The sequence below is a fragment of the Gobio gobio genome, assembly GCF_949357685.1.
Source record: "Gobio gobio genome assembly, chromosome: 25".
Lineage (NCBI taxonomy): Eukaryota > Metazoa > Chordata > Actinopteri > Cypriniformes > Gobionidae > Gobio > Gobio gobio.
In genome coordinates, this window is record NC_137121.1 from 32,324,276 (window position 1) to 32,349,198 (window position 24,923).

The 24,923-nt window shown below is 38.0% G+C and overlaps 1 protein-coding gene across 2 annotated transcripts; it reads right to left on the reverse strand.

Annotated features, from left to right (window-relative positions):
* Positions 1-139: 139 nt before the first annotated feature.
* Positions 140-24,508, reverse strand: LOC307121909 (piggyBac transposable element-derived protein 4). Of its 2 annotated transcripts, XM_079809694.1 has the most exons (3): positions 24,317-24,508; positions 21,419-21,524; positions 140-2,224 (listed from the first exon to the last, which is right to left on the reverse strand). In XM_079809694.1, exons 2-3 carry the CDS (start codon positions 21,424-21,426, stop codon positions 589-591), a joined length of 1,644 nt encoding a protein of 547 aa, XP_079665820.1. In that variant the 5' UTR covers positions 21,427-21,524; positions 24,317-24,508; the 3' UTR covers positions 140-588. The 2 variants fall into 2 exon arrangements, with proteins under 2 accessions (XP_079665820.1, XP_079665819.1); XM_079809693.1 differs by lacking the exon at positions 21,419-21,524 and having other exon boundaries at positions 24,317-24,502.
* Between the last annotated feature and the right edge of the window lie 415 nt (positions 24,509-24,923).

Sequence of the window (24,923 nt, forward strand, 5' to 3'; positions counted from 1 at the left end):
GATACATGGAGATACCGTAATTTCTCAAAATAGTTAATGGAAGTCTAAAATCTCCATTAAAAATTATTGAAAATCCATTAAAAAAAACAACAACAAATTTTTGAGCACCCACATTCAACAAAAGCAATAGACCAAGGAATTAAAAACAATCTTTATTCAACTGGACAATTAATACATGGGACATTTTTTTTACAAATGCATATTCTGTTCAAGGACAAAAAAACATTTACCACATTTAAATATATACACACACATCAGATATAGGCAACAGTTTTCATTGCAATAATAACTTTAAACAGTCTCTACCTCTTATATTTATAACTACAGTTTCTAATGCTTACAACAGCAATTCAGCCTTGTAGTGGGTGTTACCCATCTCACCATTAGATGGTTATTTCCTATTCAAATGGATTTTTTTATTATAGGATACCCTACTTTTTATATTCTGCTTCATTCTCCAATGTAAAAACCCCCACACCTACTGTACATAATAAACAATACACATTGCGTGCTACAATAAACTAAAGACTTGATATCATGAGCTCTTTTTGGGGCTGAGCTTCCAAAAGTCTACTGTTCAAAATCTACTTACAAACCTTTGTGCCATTCCTGGAAACAGTTCCTGTTCAACTGAAGACACAAGTGAACATCACATTCCTGGCATTTCCAAGGTGTTTGCTGTTTCTTGCCACGCACTGCTTTGCAATGTGCACATATGCGGCGACCAGCAGTGGCAATGTTTCTGACATCTGAGGTCAGCTCAGCTCCTGGAACCGGCACATGGCCACTACTGGAGTGTTTTGGTGCTACTTTCTGAGACACACCACAGAGCTCTGCAATAAGCTGTTCCATAAATGCTTTGTGCGTCATGTTGCCGTTTAGCTCCTTGTGCAATATGAAAGCGTTGGCAGCAGCAACATCCAAGAAGTGTAGAAAAACTTTTCTGTACCACTTCATGGTTTTGTGCTGTGCGGTGTAGTACTGCAACAGCTGATCGGACAGGTCAACACCAGCCATGTGGTGGTTGTACGCGGTCACAGGTGCAGGACATGGAAAGATTTTTGTCTTCCATTTATCTTGTGCTTTCACTTTCCTTTTCACACGGTCTCCTTTATAGGCAGCATGGATGGTGGAACAAACAGACACCTCTTGTTTGTCCATCCACTTCACACACACAAGAGGCCCATCCCGAATCCACCTGATGGATCCCCTGGTGGACTTTTTGGTCAGTGAATTTGATGCGCTTCGTGGGAAGTCCTTCCTGTAGTCTCTGTAAGTCCCACAAGCACCAAACTTCATAGCGAACAAGTCTGTTAAGAGCTTTGGACTTGTGTAGAAATCATCCATGTACACATGGTACCCAGAGCCCAAAACTTTCTTGTCCAGAAGAGACATCACAGCATCATAAGAAAGCCCATGGCCGATGGGAAAGCTGTTCTTGCCCGTGTACACATTTAAGTCCACAGTATATCCATTTGACGAGTCGGCAAGGACAAAAAACTTGAAGCCCACCTTAGTAGGGATGGGTTTCATGTTCCGTGCCATTTCTGTATTTGCCCTGCATGCCACAAATCTTTCATTGACAGCTAAATTTTTTCTAGGATGATAGAAGGCTTTGCAGGCAAGACGGATAGTGTCCATGAGGGGCTTGACCCTGAAAAGTCGGTCATGTTCAGCTGTGCCCCTCTTTTTGTCATTTTCCTTGTCTGCATCTGGGTGACTCATGTGCACATTCCATGAAATGGTGCGGTATCTGTCCCTTGACATAATTGTGGCAGGAAAAGGCACAGAAAAAATACTGTGCTGCCTCCAGTAGTCAACGATGGAGCTCATCTTCACCGTGGCCATGTAGAAAACAAGTCCAATGTAGTGGTACAGCTCATCAACACTGACATCTGTCCAACTGTATTTGCGACCCTTAGCCTGTGCCCTGGCAGCCTGAGCGTTTGTGTTGTTGCACAGATTTGACACGGCGCTCTCTGAGAAAAACAGTTTGAAAAGACTCATAGGGGAGTGCGAGTCAGCAAGACTCAACTGCGGCCCAGGTTCCTGTGCAGGCTGGAATCTCATAGTCTTTGGAGTCATGTCGACATCAGTCTCTTCTCTCCATGACAGAGTCTTCTGGTTTCTTTCTGCATTAGTCTCTGCTTTCAATGACAGAATCTTCTTGCCTCTTTTTGCAACAGGTATCTTGTCACCGTCACTGTCACTGTCATCCTCACATCTGTTAAAAAAAATAAAAAAACAGCATTAGCATGCTGACAAGAACATAGGCTGGTATTAGCTGAATTTTTCAGTACATCTATGCTGGTGGCTGGTCCTGACCATTAGCTGGTCATCAGCATCACTAGCTTGGACCACCTAGTTGACTAGCTTGACTGAGTTGGTGAACCACCCTGAACAGATTGCCTTTGGCTAAGCCAAGCTGCTCCATAGCTTGGTTGGGTTGCTATTAGCTTGGCCTAGCTCAGTGGTGTCCAATCCTGCTCCTGCAGGCCACTTTACTACATAGTTTATCTCCAGCACACCTGCCTGGAAGTTTCTAGTGATCCTAAAGACCTTGATTAGCTTGTTCAGGTGTGTTTATAGGACTAGAGCTAAACTTTGTTAGATAAGCCACGTTTCCACCGCAGGAACTTTCCCCAGGAACTAGGAACTTTGAGGTGGTACTCGGTGTGTTTCGACCGCAGGAACCAGGGTCTAAATGAAGATCCAGGTAAATATTTCCCCCTCCAAACGGCCCTGCTCCCGGGGTGGTACTTTTTCAAAGTTCGGGAACTTTCGGGGGTGGGACTTGGGCGCTGAACATGCTGATTGGTTGAACTCACACAGTGTTTTATGCGAGGTTCGTTCGTTCTGCGTTCAGTAAATATCAGTCGTGCTCTTTCTGTCTGACGGCGTGCATTCGTCTCAGCCATCTCACAGTCAATGTCCGTAATAGCTGATAACATATGTTGTCTTATTTTAAATCTAGCTTTAGGCGTGGGCTCAAGTGTCTTATATCCTTGGAATCCTTCGCTCAAGGCGGACAAAGTGCATGCCTCAGATTGGCTTGCCCTTCAGGCGCCAATTTCAAGAAATTTTGGGTTTTTTGAAAAACCTACTTTTGTGTAACTACTCCCACAATTTTTCCCTGATTGGAACCAAATCACTGTAGAAATGTTTTTTGGAGAGAGACTATTAATAATTATGAAAAAATTTAAATTTTTCGATTCATGGTCGCTAAGGGGAATGAAAAAGTTCAATGTGTCGGGGGCCACTTTTACTAAAATGACTATAACTTGTGAACGGAACAAGATATTTTCACTAAATTCGGGTCACATGTCTATGATCTAAAACTTCGGTCACTTAGAAAATATTTTGATAATTGGCCACTTGGTGGCGCTGTAAGAGGAAAAAATGTCATGAAAATGGCTATAACCTCACCCAATCATTAATCAGATAATAAGTGGCATGCAGTGTCTTTGTCCAGGCTGCCATGATAGTTTATGAGAACATTGGCGTATCTCAAAAAACACAGTTTGCATATCGGCACAATGCCTTGAAGGAGCCTAAGAAGTTTCAAGCCAGTGTTTTTCACGGGAGTCATCTCCTTTGACTCCTGAATCCTTGCCGAGTCCAACGATACCAAACATGGAAGGTTTTGCCTTATGGTTTTCGTAACAGTGTAATTTAGCACTTACAAAACTTTTGCGATTATCCTCAAAACTGCTAGTCCAATTGAAACAAAACCACCACAGGAAATATGATAACATAGGTCAATAGCTAAACAATAACATCCAAATGTCAAAACTATGATAGGAAGTGAAATCTAATCAATGTTGCCCATTAGTCATTTTTATACTCTCATCAACATGACATCATGACTTTGCGTAAACATACACGCCACTTTCTAAAGCCAAATGGCGTGTTATCTGTACGCATTTTGAGCTATCCGCGTGTATGTCTACGCCATGTGATTCCGCGTGTATGTGTACGCCGAAACGAACCATCATCTCCGCGTGTATGTCTACGGCGTGTGATTCCGCGTGTATGTCTACGGCGTGTGATTCCGCGTGTATGTCTACGCCGTGTGATTCCGCGTGTATGTGTACGCCGAAACGAACCATAATCTCTGCGTGTATGTCTACGGCGTGTGATTCCGCGTGTATGTCTACGCCGTGTGATTACGCGTGTATGTGTACGCCGAAACGAACCATCATCTCCGCGTGTATGTCTACGGCGTGTGATTCCGCGTGTATGTCTACGGCGTGTGATTCCGCGTGTATGTCTACGCCGTGTGATTCCGCGTGTATGTGTACGCCGAAACGAACCATAATCTCTGCGTGTATGTCTACAGCGTGTGATTCCGCGTGTATGTCTACGCCGTGTGATTCCGCGTGTATGTGTACGCCGAAACTAACCATCATCTCCGCGTGTATGTCTACGCCGTGTGATTCCGCGTGTATGTGTATGCCGAAACTAACCATCATCTCCGCGTGTATGTCTACGGCGTGTGATTCCGCGTGTATGTCTACGCCATGTGATTCCCTGTGTATGTCTACGCCGTGTGATTCCGCGTGTATGTCTACGCCGTGTGATTCCGCGTGTATGTCTACGCCGTGTGATTCCACGTGAATGTAAATGGATTTATAAACATACTAAATTATGTTTTTTTTGAAAATGTAAAAATGCAGAATGTTTCTTGTGATGAGTAGGTTTAGGGGCAGGGGCAGTGTGTGTGTGTATGTGTGCGTGTATGTGTGCGTGTGTGTATGTGTGATGGGTAGGTTTAGGGGTAGGGGCAGTGTAGGGGGATAGAATGAAACGGCGTTGATAAACATGCTAAAAAGCGATTATGCGTCTTGATAGCACGCCAAAATGGCATAGCGAATTGGTGTGTCATACATATGCTATTTCATGAGATCAGTCTGCTCTCATAAATATACTGTAAGTGTCTATAACGGGGTGTCCAATCCTGCTCCTGGAGGGCCACTGTCCTGCAGAGTTTAGCTCCAACCCCAATTCAACACACCTGTACCAGCTAATCAAGGTCTTATTAGGCATGCAGAAAATTTCAGACAATAAAAAAACTTTAAAAAAAATTCCTTAGTAAATTGGCTCTAAATGGTCTTTTTTCCATCCATGATCTTAGTTTATTTATTTATTTGGATCCCCATTAGCCAATACCTAGGCAGTGGCTACTCTTCCTGAGGTCCCAACAAGTAAAAAATACATCCACAACAATAAAGTCAATGAAACATACAAACCCAAAATTCATTTCAAATTTCAAAATCAACAATTTACTATTGTGCCATTAAATGTTCCTTAAAAGATTTTGTACAACTTATTTCATTTTTATGACTGGTGTTGAAATTATGACTAGTCCTACTATATAAAAGTTGACATTACAGGACATTAGGAACTCACTACAAATTATTTCTTATAAAACAAAGCAGAGAGACAATCTTAAATTATCTTTAATAATCTAAAGTAGTTATTCTAATCTGGCTTTGGTGAGTGACATTTCAGATATTGCTGACCACCCAACTTATTATTCTGTACCTACTTTGACCAATTGTAATTCCTCATCCAAAGCAGTAGACAACTGCTTTATTGATGTTGCAGTTTAATATAATGTTTTGTCTGCATACATGACTGTGCACACTTTAAAACAAGAGGAAGTTTGTTGGTAAAATAGAAAATAGTAATGGTCCTTAAACAACTTCCTTGAGGAACACCACATTGCATTTCTTTCACATCTGAAAAACGTCCAATATAAAATACACAATGTCCCCTATTAAAAAGATAACTTTTAAACCAATGTACAGTATGAAAAGTAATTGTAAAATAAAATCTAACAATACTGTACCTAATTTATTTTCAACAATCTGTGCTAAGCAATCGTCTGTCATCTGTGTTAATGCTGTTCCTGTTAAGTTTCCTTCTCAATGTGCATGCTGAAAATTATTAAACACTTACATTTGCTCACAAACTATTGTTTCCAATACTTTGCTAAGAACCATTAGCAAACTTATTGATCATATTTACGTTCACTTATTTTAATGTAACATAAAACATTTTCTTTTTCCTATACATTTTCCTTACTTAAAGGAACTGTATGTAAGAAATGTATTTCAATTAATCATAAAATCGCCCTGATATGTCACTAGACATTAAGAAATCATGTTAATTTCAAATACTTATATCACTGACAACAGTAGTCCGGCCAGGATATTGTCATATAAAAGTGAAGTTGCAGCCCTCAACTGATGTTGATGTTGACATGTTGTGTTTTGGCCTGAAGCGCCACCCTCCACCTATCTACCAATCACAAAGTCAGTAGTGTTTCGGCATCCGGGTTGCCAGTTACCACAGCTGCAGCTACAAACTTTTTGGATAAAAAATAAAACTTTACGAAACCTAAAAGACCTCGTTATGAATCAGAAAAACGTTGTGACAATGCAAAAAAAAAAAAAAACTTGCTGTGTAGGACTCGTCACTTGCCATTGGAAGCTCCTTGTAGCAGCCTACGTTCGTGCTGGATCCTGCAGCCTATCTGGCAACCTCGAGTCAGGGGGAGAGGGGATACACCACTCTACAGTAATTTGAAAGTGATTGCAGTACCAGTTTTGGCCACAATCTTACATACATTTCCTTTAAATTCTTAATTTGCAATTGACCTCCCAATCCTCCTTGCTCCCAGTTCTGTTGGCTGTACCCTTTGAATCTCTTATATGATTGTTTATAAGTTACTTTTGGTTTTTGAAGGGGTTACATGCTTGCTAAATAAAACAATCTATTTTTAATGCATATGTGCTTAAAGGCCTTAAACTGCTTGAACCCCGCTAAATGCTGCTTGCAGCTTTAATTATAATACTTTTTAATAATTCATCTAATTTTACATGTGGCTTGAGAAAGTCATGTCTATTATTTTGGTTTGTTTGCGTCACTGATAAATCCAAACGTGCTTCTGCACTTTGGCTGGCGCTGAGCCAGAGACGACGTGCTCAGTGCTTTTCATACATCACTATTCAACCACATGTTTATTTGAGGTTGCAGAGATTTAAATAGACATTTAAACAAATTACTAGTCTATATAAAAAAAAAGACATGTATAGTTTGTTAAATTCAAATTCCATACACTGATATCTATGGAAGCTGCAATAATAATGCTTTAAATTATAATTTGAATACATGTTTTATTCATATCAGATACACATTGTGCATGAAATAATAAAGTTTGTTGTTCTCTCATGTTCACTGGCACAATTCATGATATAGTTAATAAGTTTGTAAATATTTTGAATGTAAAAGGAAAACTGACATGAACGCGATACTTATCTGTATTGTGACTGCATGACGCGGAATTCAGTACATCTATGTTCTTGTCGGCATGACGTCATGGAAATAATACTTTCTGAATTAACGGTCGCTTTAAAACAAAACCTCACGCTGAGGGCTCAGCTATAGACTGCTGACTTCAGGCGTTTCTTTGGTGGAAAAAAAGCTTGGCTGTTTGGTCCCTCTGCCACAGTTAATCCAGTGTGTACAGTATAGAGCCCGACCGATATATCGGCGGGCCGATATTATCGGCCGATATTAGGCTTTTTCCAAACTATCGGTATCGGCATTTATGATGGCCGATAAATGAATATTTTTTTAAAAATAAAAAAACCGGACGAAACGCCTCTCAAACACATTGAGTGTTGGCGTTTCATAGTTTGTCCACCAGAGGGCACTCTACAACGTGCCGGCTGGCAACACCACCAGCTGATCCAGCAGAGTCATGCTGAGCTTCAGCGCTCTGAGCGCTGCATTCACAACACAGATCATCCGCGAAATGCATGTAAGTTGGCAACGAGACATACATTGCTTGAATTGAATAACAGTTAAAAGAACATCCCCATCAGTTCTCTTAACTCAAATAACATGACACAATTTGTAACTGCCAAGTCCAGTTTTGCTGTTACATGTAAGCCAAGAGAGCTGGTAATTACGCTAGGTTACAGTTGACTGACTTATTTTACCTCGGACAATGTGACTGAATAAAATGTATTTCTTTAATAGTCTGACAGTTTGACAGCATGAGACGTATCATCTCTCCCCTGCCCGTTATTTTGAAAAAGTATACATATTTCTAAATTATAACTTATCATAGACGCTAACCACAAAGCTAGCTAATGCCATGGCTATCAGTGGGAGACCGCTAACATTAATGCGCCTTGGAAATCACAACAAACTTATTCTGCCTAAATAAAGTAATGATTACTGTATTTATAACTAGTATATTTGTAGTTCCAGTCTCTGCATTGTAAATCGTAAGTTAGGCTCGTGAAGAGTGAACGAAAGTGCGTGACTTCGTTCAGACGCCGCATTAACGAGTCAAATAATGGATTACACGAGTCATCATCAGTAACGTTAGTAGATTTTAGAAGGCAGGCAGCAAATGATGATTGAAAATGGTTTGTGGTAGCTTGATGGATAGAATTAAAAGTGCATGTAAAGGGATAAGCAAGTTGACATTGTAATTATAAGGTGGCTCATTTTTATACTGTATATAGTTTATGTTTTGCTGTTGTTGTTATTTATCAGAACTTCTAGAACTTAACTGAATATTTTTTTTCCAGTCTTGCTAAAAGTTATATTTATAAAGCTTACCACATCTATTAATACTGGTAACTTTGATTTTTTGTTTTTGTTAGCCTATTGTGTTTTCGTCCAAACGACTTTAAGTTTCATATCTTAAGTTTGTATTTTTATACATTTTATTTATCAGAACTTTAATATATTTTATGTTCCTCTGTTCTGTTGTAACAATAAAACAAACAAGTTTATTTTTAAACTGCATTATCATATTATTTTAGAGAGGCTCAGGGATCATGAATAACTACAAATAACTGATGTATAAGGGAAATCTGTTTGTGTTTTTTTACGCGTTTCTGTTATTTTATTTTTTTATTTTTTATATATATCGGCTGATATATCGGAATATCGGATTTTTAAGTGACCAAATATTTGTATCGGTATCGGCCTTAAAAATCCTTTATCGGTCGGGCTCTAGTACAGTAGTAGCCTCCGTGTCTCTGATAAGCACAGCACTTTAAGCTAGTGCACCGCTGGTGTAAATTTGTTTTTGTTTTGTGCAAGTTGCATTTCTGTTCAGTGCAAAATAAACACTCAGTGTTGCAGAGCCTTTACGGTTAATTAACCATGACGTTGTTAAAGGAACACTCAACCGTTTTTAGAAATAGGGCTTATTCAACTTCTTTCCTACATTTAGATATGTGGGCAAATGCATTTTTGTCTAAGTTGCATGCATTGTTTTAGTTTGGCAGGGTCGCCGCTAGCTTAGCATAATGAATGGAATCCTATGTTGCCAGCTAGCATGTCCCGAGTAAAAGTGATAAAAAATAAAATAAAAAAAAACACCTAATTACTTCTTGTGGCCTGCGTATTCACAACGAATACAAATAGTGATGCAGATTAAGACTAGGCGATTTCCTAGGCAGATATTAACTTGGGACTATATTATGGGAAAGCACAGGCAAAGCACTTGCTACTTGGGCGCAGCGATATTACTGGGATTTCATGTGTTGCGTGATATCTCTGCGCCCAAGTAGCAGTGCTTCGCCTGTGCTTCCCCACAATATAGCTAGCGGCAACCCTGTCAAATTAAAACAATGTATGCACTGAGACAAAATTGCATTTGCCCATATATCTAAATGTAGGAAAGATGTTGAATAAGCCCCTTTTCTAAAAACGGTGGAGTTCCTTTAACATTCACAAAGCCCTCATCAAGAATATTACTATTTCTTGTTTGAGTCTTTACACTGTTCAAATCACAGCAACAAAGTCTCCAATTTGCACTGGTTTAAATCACCCAACACGATCACAGGTGCATCTGAGCAGCTTAGCTGTAGTTTGTGAATATAGTCTGCTATCAGGCTGGCTGGCTACCTGAGATAATTTACCACTGGGCGGAACGTAACGTAGACTAACCATGTTCCGTACACAACGATGTTCCGTACAGATGAACTTTTACCGCTGATCGCTGGGTAAATACTTCCTGGTCATACATAAACTATATATCTGTGTCATCGTCATTTCTCCCTCTTTCACATCCGATCAAGACAGAGAGCCTACCGCCGTTTGTTCCAGTGAGATTTCAGTAAATTTGCATGGTGCGCCCACTGCGCTTGAAATTGGACGGTGGGGAAGCTGCACGTCAGAGTGCAGCTTGTGTGGGGAGATGACTAGAGCAGCGAAAATGTACATTTTGATTTAATTCATGCTTCTCAGAGTATTACAGTCTTTATTAAATGAATATTATGTTATCACAAATTGTTAAATATATGACCTTTTGTTGAATAAATGCTTTTAAATTGGATTTTTTAAACGTTAAATTGCAGGCGATGACCGCTTGGCGCCACTCAGGCTGAGACAGGCAGAGTTTTGAAGCTTACATTTCAAAAAAGTTTGTTAACTTACATTTTAACCAAATAAAAAGGTATTCACCTTTATTATTCATTTAAATTATGTTTTCTTTAGTTAAAATAAACACACAGCTCACAATTTATCAGATAAATGTCACTTTTCGCAGTTGAAATCAAGTTATTCGCTCTGTACGGAACATCATTGTAACCTGTACGGAACACCGTTAACGCTCATCATCTTCCGTACACCAGCGGAGGAGGTACTTTTCCCCACTTTTCTCAAATATTATTGGTCCAAAAGACATCAATCAAAGTGTGGACTGTCCAATGGGTATTCACCTAGGGAATGATCACACAAACATGCTTGTCTGGCTCTCAACAACGGTGGAGTGGGCGTAGGCGTGCGGTGAATGGCGAAAAGTGTACGGAACATGGTTAGTCTACGTTATACCACGAACGGCAAAATACAACCAAATTCTCTAGGCAGATTAAAAGGTCTTAAAATTGTGCAGAGAATTTTCACATTGGGATTACATATCAGTGTTTCCCCTACTATTGTTTTAGGGGGACGGCCCGCCTCCCCAAAACGACTACCCCCCGCCCCCCCTGAATGAATGACAAAAATAATTTGTCATTACAGTCGACAATATGAATTGCCCGATGGTCCAGTGGCAACGTGAAAGACACTCGGGCCAATGCTGCACCTTCACGGATCATTTGTGCAGCCTTGCCAAATTAAATATTCAAGCGCACAGAGAGGAGAAAGTGTCTCTGAGTTTGCTACTCGTGAAGCGCAGCAACAACACGCATAAGCATGGCCATGCGTCTCGGGTCACAGCATGCGAATATTCACACAAAATTATATCAAAATGCCTGTCTTGTTGAGTATCATCGTAAACAACATAGTCGGTTATGTTGTTAACGTAAACATGAAATTTGCCAGTCACCGCCATCATTTATGGTCATTTTCACAAGTTTCATGGCCCACAGAATATCTTGTATGATCTAAACATGCAAAATATCAAAAGAAAGAACAGACCCTCTGTTTTATTCTAGCTTCATACATTCTTTTTTTAATCAACACTTGAATGTTGCAAGTTTCATGAAAAAGCCAAATTGAGCATAAAACTGAGAAAAATCACGTTTTTGTAAAAGACTACATCCGAACGATGAACGATTATCAAAACACAGATGGACTAGATGGAGTTCATCAACAGCCCAAAGCTTCACAGTCCTAGAGCTTGTCCTGGGTTGAATTTTCATTCAATAACATTAGGCAGTTGTGATTTATATGCTGTTTAATGTGGATGATCGCGTTATTTTACATATGCATCTGCTTACATATGATATCGCACGTTGCTGCTTCTTCGTCTGTGTTTTGATCAGGAGATTCTGTACTCGTCCAGGAGATGTGGAATAGCGCCCCCTATCAGTGAAAACACCATGGAAAGCCGGAAAATATTGTCATTGGCTATATAAATATTGAGATAACAAAGGACAAAAAAAAAAAAATTCACTCACTGCTCTTGACTGAATAACTTTTAATAAGGGTTAATCTATATTTATATGCTGTGACATAATTTTATGCAGACTATGCAGTGATATTTTACATTTGATTATTTTTTTACCTGACAATCTAGTTTAGACCTACATGAAAATAACTGTTTTATTTAATTTGTATATGTTTGTTCTGCTGTATTTATTTGTGCTTTGCTCGTAATTCGATTATTTGTTCTTATTTTATTACTGACTGTCTTTAAAAACTATTATCCAAACAATTTTTTTATATATATATTGTTAGAGTCATAACCTTATTTAATAAGGTTACATGGCTCAAAAACAATACTAGGCCTATTTTATTTTATTAATCAGTTTTTTTGTGGTGGGGCCAGTGAAAATTGGCAGGGCAAGTACAAATTTGAACCCCTGAAAAAAATCCTTGGCAGAGCCCTGAAATATATTCCAAAAAAACAAAAACGGATTTGCACGTTCCATGTAGTAACTTTAGCAGTAAAAATGTCGAAGAGGAATGAAGAAAGGTGAAAAAACCTAAACAGGCAAAAATTTGGGGGGCAACAAAATCCGGAGAAAGAACTCAAGCAAAGCCAACCTCTTTTGTGATGTAAATAAATGTTTATATTTATTTACCAAATGTATTTATTTATTTATTGTCTATGACAACACCACGTAACACTCCCGCGGCACTTGATCGTGATGTCGGTCGGCCATCATCGGCCCAACCCTAGTGGAAGTAATCCAAGTATTCCGAATACGTTATTCAGATTGAGTAACTTAACGGAATACTTTACAAATTACATTTTTGGACATGTATTCTGTAACGAAATACATTTAGAAAGTATCCTTCCCAACACTGTTCATTCATGTAGCCTCATCCTGTCTGCAAATCCAGTCTCTTGTTTACAAACGAATCTGTAGTTAAATTAAGGAACAGACGCACGCGCAAGGTCTTCCCAGCGTGATCTGGATATTCATTAAAAATAAAGTTAATCCATGCATTCATAATATTGGAATCCAAATGAAGCTTATGTGGTATGTTTACTGCTTAGAAATTTGATGCGGTTTAGCTCTATGTAGGCCTATGTCATGTTAGTGGCACGAGTTGGGGGGCGGGGCTACAGAATCAGGCGTTTTTCTTTTTCTGCCTGCTTCACCACACAATGACGTCAATGGTCGTCATATTCTGAAATCGAGCGTTTGCTGGGCCTGGTGTCAATAAAAGCTTTTCTTTGACTAACAAGGAAGTTTTCAGCTCTGAAACGTACAGGACATTCTTATATTTCTATGACCTTTTATATATCAAAGGAAAAGTTGATTTCTCAATTCATCACCCCTTTAAAAGAGCAGCATATAGCATATAAGCCAATATCAGCATTGACCGCATCAAATATAGTTCAGTGCTTCCCATTCATTAACTAGACTGTGGCGGCCCGTAAGTATATTTAAACTTCTCATAACATAAGAGGCCTTTAAAGTGTTGTGCAAAGAGAAGTGCGTGCTTCGCTCACGCAATAAGCACGATCAGCTCACAGTGAATTAATGCAGTGAACTCCATATGTGCATGTGCTGAGTTTAGCATTTGGGAACGTAGTTCCGCATTATTTTCACATCTGCATAGTTGACATTTACCTTATTTTACTAGATTTGTAATGAGACGCAATTGTAAACATGATTTCCGCCAACATAAATTCTATACTTGAAAGGGATAAACCCGTGAGCTTTTATTTTGATGGAAACTGCATTCAAGCTTTTATGAAAAAACGAATTATTTATTTTTCAGTGCATTTGTTTTACAATATATGGCTAATATTAATAATTTCCCCCGGCTCGCGTTGCCTTGAACGCCACAATTTCAAGGTCATCTTTTTATCACACTCCATATATATTCATATATATATTATTTAAATGAATAACATAATATATGCAGTTACACTTGAATTAAAATCAAGGGAAACAATGCTTTGAACATTACTATTTTAAAACTACAGTTTAAACAAAGTGTTATAACTTAATTTAAAAAATAATGAAATAATAAAACACTTTGATGATTGTCATAATTATGTGGTAACTTTACTGATGGGCTATTGTAGGCTACGGTAGCCTATAGTTGTTTATATTTCTTAATAAAATTGTGCCAGCTGTAACACATGCTATAATGAAATTATGAATTATTACGGGTAGATCACCGCAGGATTAAACGTGGTCGAACATTTTTTCAAAGAGCCAGAAAGTAACTTTGCAGCAGGCACAACAAATTAACAATGATACTAACGTTAGCGTTTCAGGTAGGACAGTAGATATATCAGCAAATATCATTCTCAAAGAGATTATTTTTGGAATATAATATAACAATGCACAATCACAGTAGTGACACCGACTGGGTTAAGCATTTACTGTATCTGAGGGAAATGTTGCAGCGCGCTCTGCCAGTTTCTTCAAAGGAAGATTACAAATGGCGACCGCCAAATGATTACACACAAAGATTTGTTTTGGTGGTTTGCTGGACGATGTGAGTAAGTTACAGGACTTATTTCACTTTATGTAACGTTAGACTGTTTTTAATATGCCTAAAACATACGGCGCTATTCCTAGATGTTTTGATTCTCGCGCCACCTGAGCTGACACTGACAGGCGGTTGTCATGACAATTAAGTAGTTTCACGTTCATTCTCTCTCTCACACACACACACACACACACACACACGCTCGCTCACACACACACCTTCAGTGAAATGGACTCACAAACTGTTTCAGCGTCGCGTTTAGTTTGCTGATGCTGATTGCCGTAACTGATTCTCTGGTGCTGCTCAGGGGCCCGTTCTTCGTACGTCGCTAACTCAGTTAGCTGGATTTGATTGTTGACGATTTGACATGATCTCGGATTGTTTGGTTCTTCGAAGCTCATCCTGGACTTGCTGTCATAGTAACAGGTCCGTAAGCTTAAACCTGCTCATGAGCAGGCTTATTTCATGTAAACAGGATTAGATTTCATCTTGAGGTGATACTTAAAATCTGTCCCAGCCACTGCTACTTTATTACAATAGTTCATTACTGAACCAGGGGCAATAATAATAATTTTAAATAATAATAATAATAATAATAATAATAATAATATAAAAATGTTATATTTTATACGCATATGAGAATGTATATCATATTATAATGTTGTATATAATAATATAGACACAGCCACTTGATTGAGCGATTTATTTTGTGATGGAATAATTACTTTATAATTTTATTGGCGGTTTACACATGTTGTACAGTTACTCTGAGCCGTGCATTAATTTAAGTGATCACAGATATATGGGAGTGGCTTGATGCAGCGCAAGAGATGCAGATAATTTGATCTTGACCCTTAAGAAACTTTAATACTGTCAGGTTACAAATCTGCTCCAAATTGAATTAAAAATTAAATTACAACATTGAAATAAAAATGTAAAGGGTGTACAAATACTGTATAAAATCGTGAATATAAATAATTGGTAATCATGTTAAAAAAACAAAAAAACATTTATCATTTATCTATAATAACTTATGTTGGTTTGGGGGTTTGGCTGTTTCCTTATAAAGGTCCAGAAATTCGTGGGGTTTTTATTGTATAATTTGTCAAGTTTTTTGCCAGGTGGCTTTTTTAATTATATGATGTCATTACGTTGCTGTCTTGACGCCAGCCAATCGCGGCATTGCTGATCGTGGTTTCGAGTATCGATGCATCTGCCCTCTTCAGGGAACACAAGAACGCGCAGTGATCTTAGATCATTTAATCCAGATATTTTAATCCAATCCGCAAATTCGTTTGAAGAACCAAATTAGCCAGAGATCAGTTATCACGATTAAAAGATCTGTCAAATCATCTCAGATGTAATAAGCAACGTACGAAGAACGGGCCCCTGGTCGCAATTTCAATCACACACACAGCGCCGAGCAGGAATATCTGGACCACAGCCAATCAGAGGCAAAGACCTGCCCCATCTCTGTCTCTGATTGGTTTAGACCACGACACGATCCAACCATGAGTGTGTGAGTTCAGTGACAGCTGTCTCTCCTGTGCCTCTCCTTTGACTGAGTGCATGCAATGACGTTAGGTGCACTGGTGCGACCTAGGAAAAATTTTAGTCGCACGTTTACAAATTTTGGTCGCACTCTAGAGCCCTGATCTAATACAAATTAAGCATCTCTAGTTGATTAGTAGAGGTAAATAAGATGCGTTCTGGCTCTGGAATGTGTTTTTGAAATCATGCAGAGTGCTTGTGGCCGCTGTTTTCAGTATCAGTGGCTCATGCACAGACAAGCGCTGTTGCGGAGACTTTATGCGTTCCGTTGAAATCACAAAAGTGTGTCCCTGTTCTTGATATACAATCACTGATTAACATCTTTGGTTTTAATGAGAAAATAAATAAACTATACACAGTGGATCTATGTATTTATTCACTAACAAAGAATCTCTGGACTAGGGCTGAACGATACATCGAATTTTCATCGCCATCGCGATATGAACTCGCGCGATGAACACATCGCAACACACAGCCTGATATGATGAATAAGGGAAAACAGTTTACATGCGCCAATCTAAGTAGCGTATTCTGAATACTTGGATTACTTCCACATTGAATTGCATTTTATAAGTGTAGGAATGCGGCCATCAAATCCTGCTTAAATTATAAAATATTTAGCTAACGTCAAACGGGGCCAACGGCTCTTGGGCTGGTAAATCAGCGCATAGGAGAATGTAAAGTTGCACGTCAACTAAGCAGGAGCACCGGCGGTGGTCGGCCAAAACACTTTTTATTTTTTGTATGTGAAGCTGTTTTACGTGAATATTATGACACGAGTGAAGCACAAAACTTTATTTACAAAATAAATAATAGGTTCGCAGTTAAATGTTATATCACAGCCATGGAAACATATGGATTCAGGCCGTACGAGAGAGGAAGGCTTTGTGTGGTGAGCTAAATTTAAGTTTGCTTGCGTTTTGCTATCTGGTCACACGATTTTCCATGAATTTAACAATAGGCTTAGGCCTACTCCATTTTATTCTACTGGACATGGAATCTCTTATTTATTTTCCCAAATCCTCTTTTACGTCTCTCACAGTTTCTTCCTTGTTTGATGTAGGCTATTTAGGAGTAGGCCCTAGGCTATTATTCGCATCATTTACTGTGGTAAAGTAGAAAACGGAGTAGGACAGATACATTTTACTTCAAACTTTACTTTATTTAACACAGTTTGTGCTTGCTATTAGACTTGGTCAAGTTTATGTGTAGGTATAGCGCATTTCACGCCGGAGATTTTTAGTTTCGCTTTCTCTCACAGCGCATAATCAAACAAATCTTAAGTTCTTGACCCTGCGGAAGATAATTTCGTTCTTCACATTTTACTACAAGTAGCCTATCAGTTTTGGAACATCAGGAGAAAACATAAAGATATTAGAAAACGATGCTTCTTTCCTGCTCGTGTCATCCCTTTCAGCGCAAAGGCATATGACGCACGTTAATGGGGAAATATAAACAAATTTTTTCTTTAACTAATATTTAACTTATATTATTTATATTTCGATTATTTACAGATATTTATTCAAATTTTTTACAGGCTGTAGTATGTTGTTTCACTGACGGAAGTAGGCCTACTAAAATAAACACGCATGTTTGAGCCTTATATTTTTTTATTTTCTAAATGTAGGCTATTTAATTGAGGTACTCAATCTCAATTAAATTGAGTACCTCAATTAAATAGCCTACATTTTGAAAATAAAAAATATAAACAAATAATATATTTAACGAATATATAACGAATTTATATATATAATATAGCCAAAAATATATATAGGCTATATAGGCCTAGGCGTGTGTATCCGCCACCGCAGTTGCACTGCCGTGTTATATTTCGTTCTCCCTTCTCTTTTTTTCTTTAATATGAAATGCTGTTTGAATTTCCAAGATAGAAACGCATTCTTGCCCTGGCTCTGTTGTTCTGGCTCCATTTCTACCTCTAGCTCCCGCTCCTCTTCCGACTGATCACGCAAACCGTGCATTTTTTCGTTTTCATATTGGGGCGTTCTGAGAAATGCATTGAGTTGCCTTAATTTATTTAGAGAGTAAATAAACTCATGAAACAGAAAAGTATCGTTAATGTTATCCATTGATTTCAACAATGTACTGTATTCTAAATATCAACTATTTAAATTGTAACTGTAACAGAATACAGTTACTCATAATATGTATTCTGAATACGTGCCGGTACATGTATTCCGTTTCTGCCCAACACTGAACACGACCTATTAAAGCACTAAGACATGGGAACAGTATAGCTAACATTCACATTTGAATATTTATCGCAAGTCATATCGTCATTGCAATATTAAACAATGTTATCGCACATCGCAGCTTTTCCTCATATCGTGCAGCCCTACTCTGGACTACAAAATATTGTGTTATGTAGCAAATGTAAGCATGAAATAATCACTGTTGCCCATCCCTAATATGGGATGATAGAGTACTCGAACGTGACAGCGACGATCGATCATGAAAACGATGATCGCCCTGACTTAAAAATATATATTTGTCTATCTTTCTGATTGGTTATTGCGGCATTTTTGGCGGTAACTGAGGTTTGATTGGATAGCGTTAGACAGCCTTCCAGACAGGCGAAATAAAGTGAAACTGAAGCGCGCACTGCAGTGATGCCTGGAATCACTGTGATCATGAAATACAGGTAAGTGCAAGATGTGCAGCGCTAATCTGTCATATACATCGCATTATAATGAAAACAAGATTGTAATAGAATGTTGTAAATTATCTGTGCTTTAGTTCCCCGTGTATCAGGAAATCCACAAGCGCGGTGAAGTTCATGTGCGCATCCGCGTCCTTTTCTGCAGATGCAAGTAGTAAGATTACTTTTATGTTGTCTATATCTGATTCATCTCATATGGACACGTTTGGTTGAGTTTAATAACCAGCTAGTAAAGCGCTGCCGTTACCAACTGGTGTTCCTTCTCTTCAGTTTCAGCTCACATGCAATGCCCGACATTATCGACTCTGGGTTATTTGAGACGGTTATATTCTTTTTAGATAGGCTATTTCTCTTTCAAAAGCATTGATGATATTAACGCAGCAACGTTATTTCGTTCTCATATTTAAAGTTGTTTCTCATTATGCCTTCGAAAACACGCAGTGAGATCTGTCACTTTGATCAGGAAAAATAAAATTAAGTGCAAGATGTGCAGAGCCAATCTGTCATGTACATAACATTATAATGAGAACACAATTGTAATAGTGTTGTAAATTATCTGTGCTTTAGTTGCCCGTGTATCGGCGTTGTTGTTAAGGGAAGAGCGCATTCAAAATGTGTAAAAACTAGCACGACCAAGTTCACATGCGCATTCGCGCCCTTTTGTGCTGATGCAAGTAGGTACACTGATTAAACTAATATAGGGTGCGTTTGGTTGAGTTTATTAACCTGCTAGCAAAGCTATGTAGGGTGCTGTTTATTTACGGTTTCAGTTCAATTACAATGATATGATTGATTGGGTTATTTGATACGTTTTTTTTTTTAAACATCTATAAACAAAATAACCATTTATGCATCATCTAGCAGTTCTTTTTTCTAGTCATATGTTCATGTTTTCATAGACATGTGATGTTTGTATTTGTCAACATTAATTTTCGTTACTCTTAAAATAGTTTCATATCTCTATGACGGAGACGCCCCACCCCCCCACACACAAGCCCCGCCCCCCAATTACTTGAGTACTCGTTTTTGAGACCTATCGATGATCGAAATGAGAAATTGACAAAAATTCCCATCCCTATCCCATATCCTCCCATTTCTGGACACACACACTCCTTTTGCAGATTTTGAATATGGGTTGAGCTCTTCATTTGTAACTCTAAAAATGGACCAGATTGATGAATTTAAAATTAAAATGCACAAAATTCTCTTCCGGAGGGGAATGCCCCGGAGCCCTCTAGAGGGACCGAGGTCCACCCACTAGTTTCCCAAAACACTGGATCATGTGACATTGAAGACTGGAGTAATGATGCTGAAAATTCAGCTTTGATCACAGGAATATAGGGCTGCAACGACGTGTCGACGTCATCGATGGCATCGACGTCATCGACTACGAAAATACGTCGCCATGCGTGAAAGGCGTCGACGTCACATTATTTACGTTCTAGAATAGAACAGAAGATCTAGAATAATGGCGGCTTCTGCTCCCGGGCATAGTGAAAATTATAATTTATCATATAAAGCAAGACCGCGACATTCAAAAGTGTGGGAGTACTTTAAACAGAAGCCGAATAAAACTGCTTTGTTTGCTCTGCCACCGCGTGCAGTGTGAAACCAGAGTTACAGAGCAGAAGCTGTGCACGTGGAGAGCGGGAGCCGCGCGCGCCCGTTGGGCTTTCACACTGCCAGTGTTTGTCTCGCGCAGCTGAACCGTGGCGTGTGTATTGTAAATACAGACGAATATTGTCCATTCGGTCACATTTTCCGGTGTTCTTCTCCGACCCCAGTAGCCTATGTCTTGTACTTTTATTTATTATGGGTAGCATATATCTGCAGCAAATGCGACCGGGTTCCCCTCTGTCCCAAACACATATGCGTAATAACATGCTTTGTATAGATAGTTTACATGATTAAAGTAACATTAAAGTTAAGAGTATGATTTACTTATTGATTTGTGTCAATAGTAAACGAAAATGCACTTGTATTTATCTGCAAAAGGTTCACATACAGAAGCTTTCAGCATAGTGTTAATTAGGGGTGGTGAAAAAAATCGATTATCGATTAATCGCGAGTATGTTATGGACGAGTATGAATCGATAATTAAATTTTCAAAAATCGATTTATCTAAACCTGACACTACCACCTTGTGTGTGTGTGTGTTCATTAGATGAAATCTGTAAATCTGTCGATAATGCTGAGATGATTCTGAGGGAACACTCTAGAAATCCTCCGGCCTCGCCTCCTCTGGAGCGCAGGCACATTAGCGCGTTAGCACGGCTCAGATTCGCGCACAAACACCGAAAAAACGCCTTCAATCCGCAGATTTATGAGCGCGTCAGATGAGCGAGCGCGACACACATCGACGCGCACATTCGCGGGAATAAAGGCGATCCTGAGGACGCGATGAGCGGATCACACACACACACACACAGCCGGACTGATGCTGGAAACACACACAACGCCACACTAAAGCAGCACAGATGTCTGATAACGGGATGTGTTTACCGGACAGGCCCGTCTGATCTCCCCGGGCTCGAGTCCCGCGCTCCGCCGCACCGACCCGCGGCTCCCGCTCACGGAACCATCACGCACACTCTTGACATAATGACATTTTGTCACTGTGTTCTACAGTACAGTATATAAGCTGAAGCTACAGTAAGTTGTTCAAAAATGTTAATTTTGTCTTCTTAATGATTAAATTGGACAATTTTCTTCTAGAAAGACAAGGTGTTTAGGTGGAGAAAAAAACTTCTTTACCTTGACATGTTTCGACTGCAACCTGCAGTCTTCCTCCACCTGAACACGTTGTCTTTCTAGAAGAAAATTGTCCAATTTCTACAGTATGTTGGTTCTGATCTACTTCCTAAAGGAAATAAGCCTTTCATTTATTTGTTATTGTTTAGTTCAACTTGATGAGTCACAACACAATGTGATGTATTCATTTCTGTGTAAATACAAGACACTACACGACAAGTGCTTTGAGTTGTTGTTACTCAATAAAAGAGTTAAGTAATTCAGTAGCTGACTTTTTTTTATACTGCAATCACTTTGTAGTGTATTTTCGTTTACTGTTGTGAAATGGAAAATCAATAATCACTAATCGAGAATCGTTAATAATCGGAAATCGACTGTAATCGAATCGGGACTTCAATAATCGTAATCGAATCGAATCGGGAAATCAGACAGATTAACCACCCCTAGTGTTAATGTATAATTAGTCGTCTATTTTGAAGATATACATGTGCATAAACAATGACTAAAGCTGCCAGAAGTTTTTGCCCAAACTTCAAAGACACATTTAAATGATTAAAGCTAGAGGCATATCTTAACTTTAATGTTACTTTAATCATGTAAACTACCTATACAAGGCGTGTTATTATGCATATGTGTTTGGGACGGAGGGGAACCCGGTCGCATTTGCAGCAGATATATGCTGCCCATAATAAATAAAATTATATAAGTTATATATTTGTTCCTATTTCCATATCAACCCACCGTAACCGTAACCTGTTAATTAATTAGTTTAACGTTTAACCGGTATATGGAAAACTCCTGTGATTTTTGTAGTAATAATCATCTTTTCAATTTGTCCAACAATATTTCGGACGGACGTCTCTAATTTCATTTCTGGGCAATTCTTAGACTATGGGCACTTTCATGTCCTTTGATCATATTTTATAAAAAACATTTAATTTTTAAAAATTCACACTTTCATAGTTAAATTTACAATGAAAGTACATTAAGAACTTTTTACCAGTAGTCTATAATGATTTTTTCACCTTTTTAAACATTATACATGCAAATATTGCTGTTTTGTGCTTGTCCCTCACCCAGACTTCTGATCTTCAATAATGAAAAATAAGTGTAAAAAAATTATTCATCTATTTTTTTAAATATGACTGAATAAAGTATCAGTAAAATAATCAAAACATAATTGAGGTTTTTAAGGTCAGACAACTATTAATGTGATTTTATATACAAAATGTAGTTGTCCCACAGTATTGCTGTCATTTCCACCACAACGCTGTAATGTCCCTTTAAAACGTTTTTTTGAAAGATTGTTTGGGTAGTTTCTATGGAGATGAACAATGACATCACAGCACATGTCTGACATGGAGGAGATTTTAAATTTCTTCAGCAACTTGGAGAAGAAAACTCAAGTTAAACATTGCTTGAAATGAAAATATTTTTATTGTATGTCAATTTCAAACATGGCGTAACATCAAATGAGTTTGTAAATAATGTAATTTTTTTAACACAACGAGATGTATTTTGCATGCATGCAATGCTTGCTACCAATTCATAGCTAATCTGTAACACTAGCTTGGATTTTTTTACAAAATACTGTAGGATTCTGACAAATGACATTTATGCTTACAAGATGCAATTCATAGATTGAGTGGCTACATATGAATATTTTATTTATTGAAATGTACAACGCTAATGTATTTATCCAAATATATATTTGTTGAAATGCCTTTTCATCTATTTTTAAGATTACATTTTTCATGTGACTATTTGTGGTTAAAGTTGTTTACAGTAAGACAGTAACTGTTCATCTGGTTATGGAACCAAACAGACTAATGATTAATGATTTGTTAAATGGGTTTCAAATCATTTGTTTCTGTTTTTCTATATGGACGTCCATTCATTGTCATTTCCACAACACTCAGTCATTTCCACCACCTCATAACTTTTAAAAAAATTATGTACAAAATTGTAATCACTCATTCAAAATTTCTGCATAGTTTATGGGATAATGTTCCACTTAATGTAATAACACAAGTAGTTATTTTTCTGAAATGCATCTAACTAATGCAATATTATATTTCAGGTTGTGGTGGATGTAAGCTTTGTGTTTGGGCCTCATGACAATTAATTTACTTAATCCACAAATCTATGGTAATTGCAATATAGGTATAAATTGGTAAAACTATGTGTGAAAGTAGTCTTACACTGTTAAGAAATGATGTATATCATAATAATTTTAAATAATAATCAAATATTTACATGTGATGGAAATTACATTTGTTCAGTGCGGATCGGAAAATATGTCAAAAAACACCAATTTGTCTTATAATGTAAGTGCGTTCTCTTATGGATCATTAAACTAGACTAGTTATATTTAACTGTTAGACTGTGACAATTTTGATTTGAACACTTTTTTTCCCCTCAAGTTCACAAGGCCAAAAGAGCCGGTAGTTGAAGAATCACCCTTCTATGTTTGGGAACATTAACACAAATCGAAGTGTGTCACGTTATTTAACTTAAATAATTACATTTTTGTACACAATACTATTGAATTTAATTACATACCTTTTTATTTTATTTGGAGAAACGTCATACTCAAGTAAAGATATTGACTAAAGCTAAACCAAATTGCGAACAATTTATAAAAGAAATTAAACAATGACACTTTAAATGTATTCAATGAGGCAGGCTTTCACAGTAACACATATCGTTGTCAATATTTCAGTGGCGTACAGTATAAACATTATTTATTTTATTTTAACCATAGAAAACGAGATTGTACAAATCGTATAACGCATTCCACTAATAAACCGGTTGAATTCAGTCTATAAGCCTTATAGAAACAGCTAACGTTATACGAGTAACGTTATGTGGGAACTCAGAACGAAGGTAAAAATAACTCACTTGTTGGTATCCTCCACTGGATCAAAGCGCTCCTCAAAATGCAAGCGTTCATCTTCAAAGTCTTCCTCTTCTTCCGAGGAAAAGGTGCACTCTTCCTCACTGTCCATGTTCTCCCGGAGAGCTCGCTTTCGCGCCCGCCGTGCCATCGTGATGAAAAGTTCTTCTGCTTCTGCCTCTTCGTCTTCTTCTTCTGGTGTTTAATGGCGGATTGGCAGACCAACATAAATGGGGCATTACCGCCACCTACTGATCTGGAGTGTGGAGTATACTTGGCTTTGGAAGAAATGAAAAGAAACAATCAACAAAATAAAAGGACAGAAAGAAATTAATTTATATTCATTATTCCTGTTTTATTTGGATATTTAAATATTAACTCATTATTTCTTGATTGTCTTGACCCATTTCCTAACAATACTTTTATTGAAATTTTATCAACTCCCATCCATCGTAACTCTTGAATTAACTGTTGTCTCTCCCTTTCATATGCAGCACATTCTAAAATAATATGCTGTACTGTTTCTGAATCCCCGCAATTATCACAGTTTCCTATTCTATGCTTCCCTATTTTATAAAGAATTGAGTGCAGTGTGACCAATTCTTAACCTTG

Excerpts from the sequence above, each read along its gene's own strand:
- LOC307121909 (XM_079809693.1), bottom strand. The coding sequence starts at position 24,462 with ATGGCACGGCGGGCGCGAAAGCGAGCTCTCCGGGAGAACATGGACAGT. Across the intron at positions 2,225-24,316 it reads CCAGTGGAGGATACCAACAA|ATGTGAGGATGACAGTGACA; the intron begins GTGAGTTATTTT and ends TTTTTTTAACAG.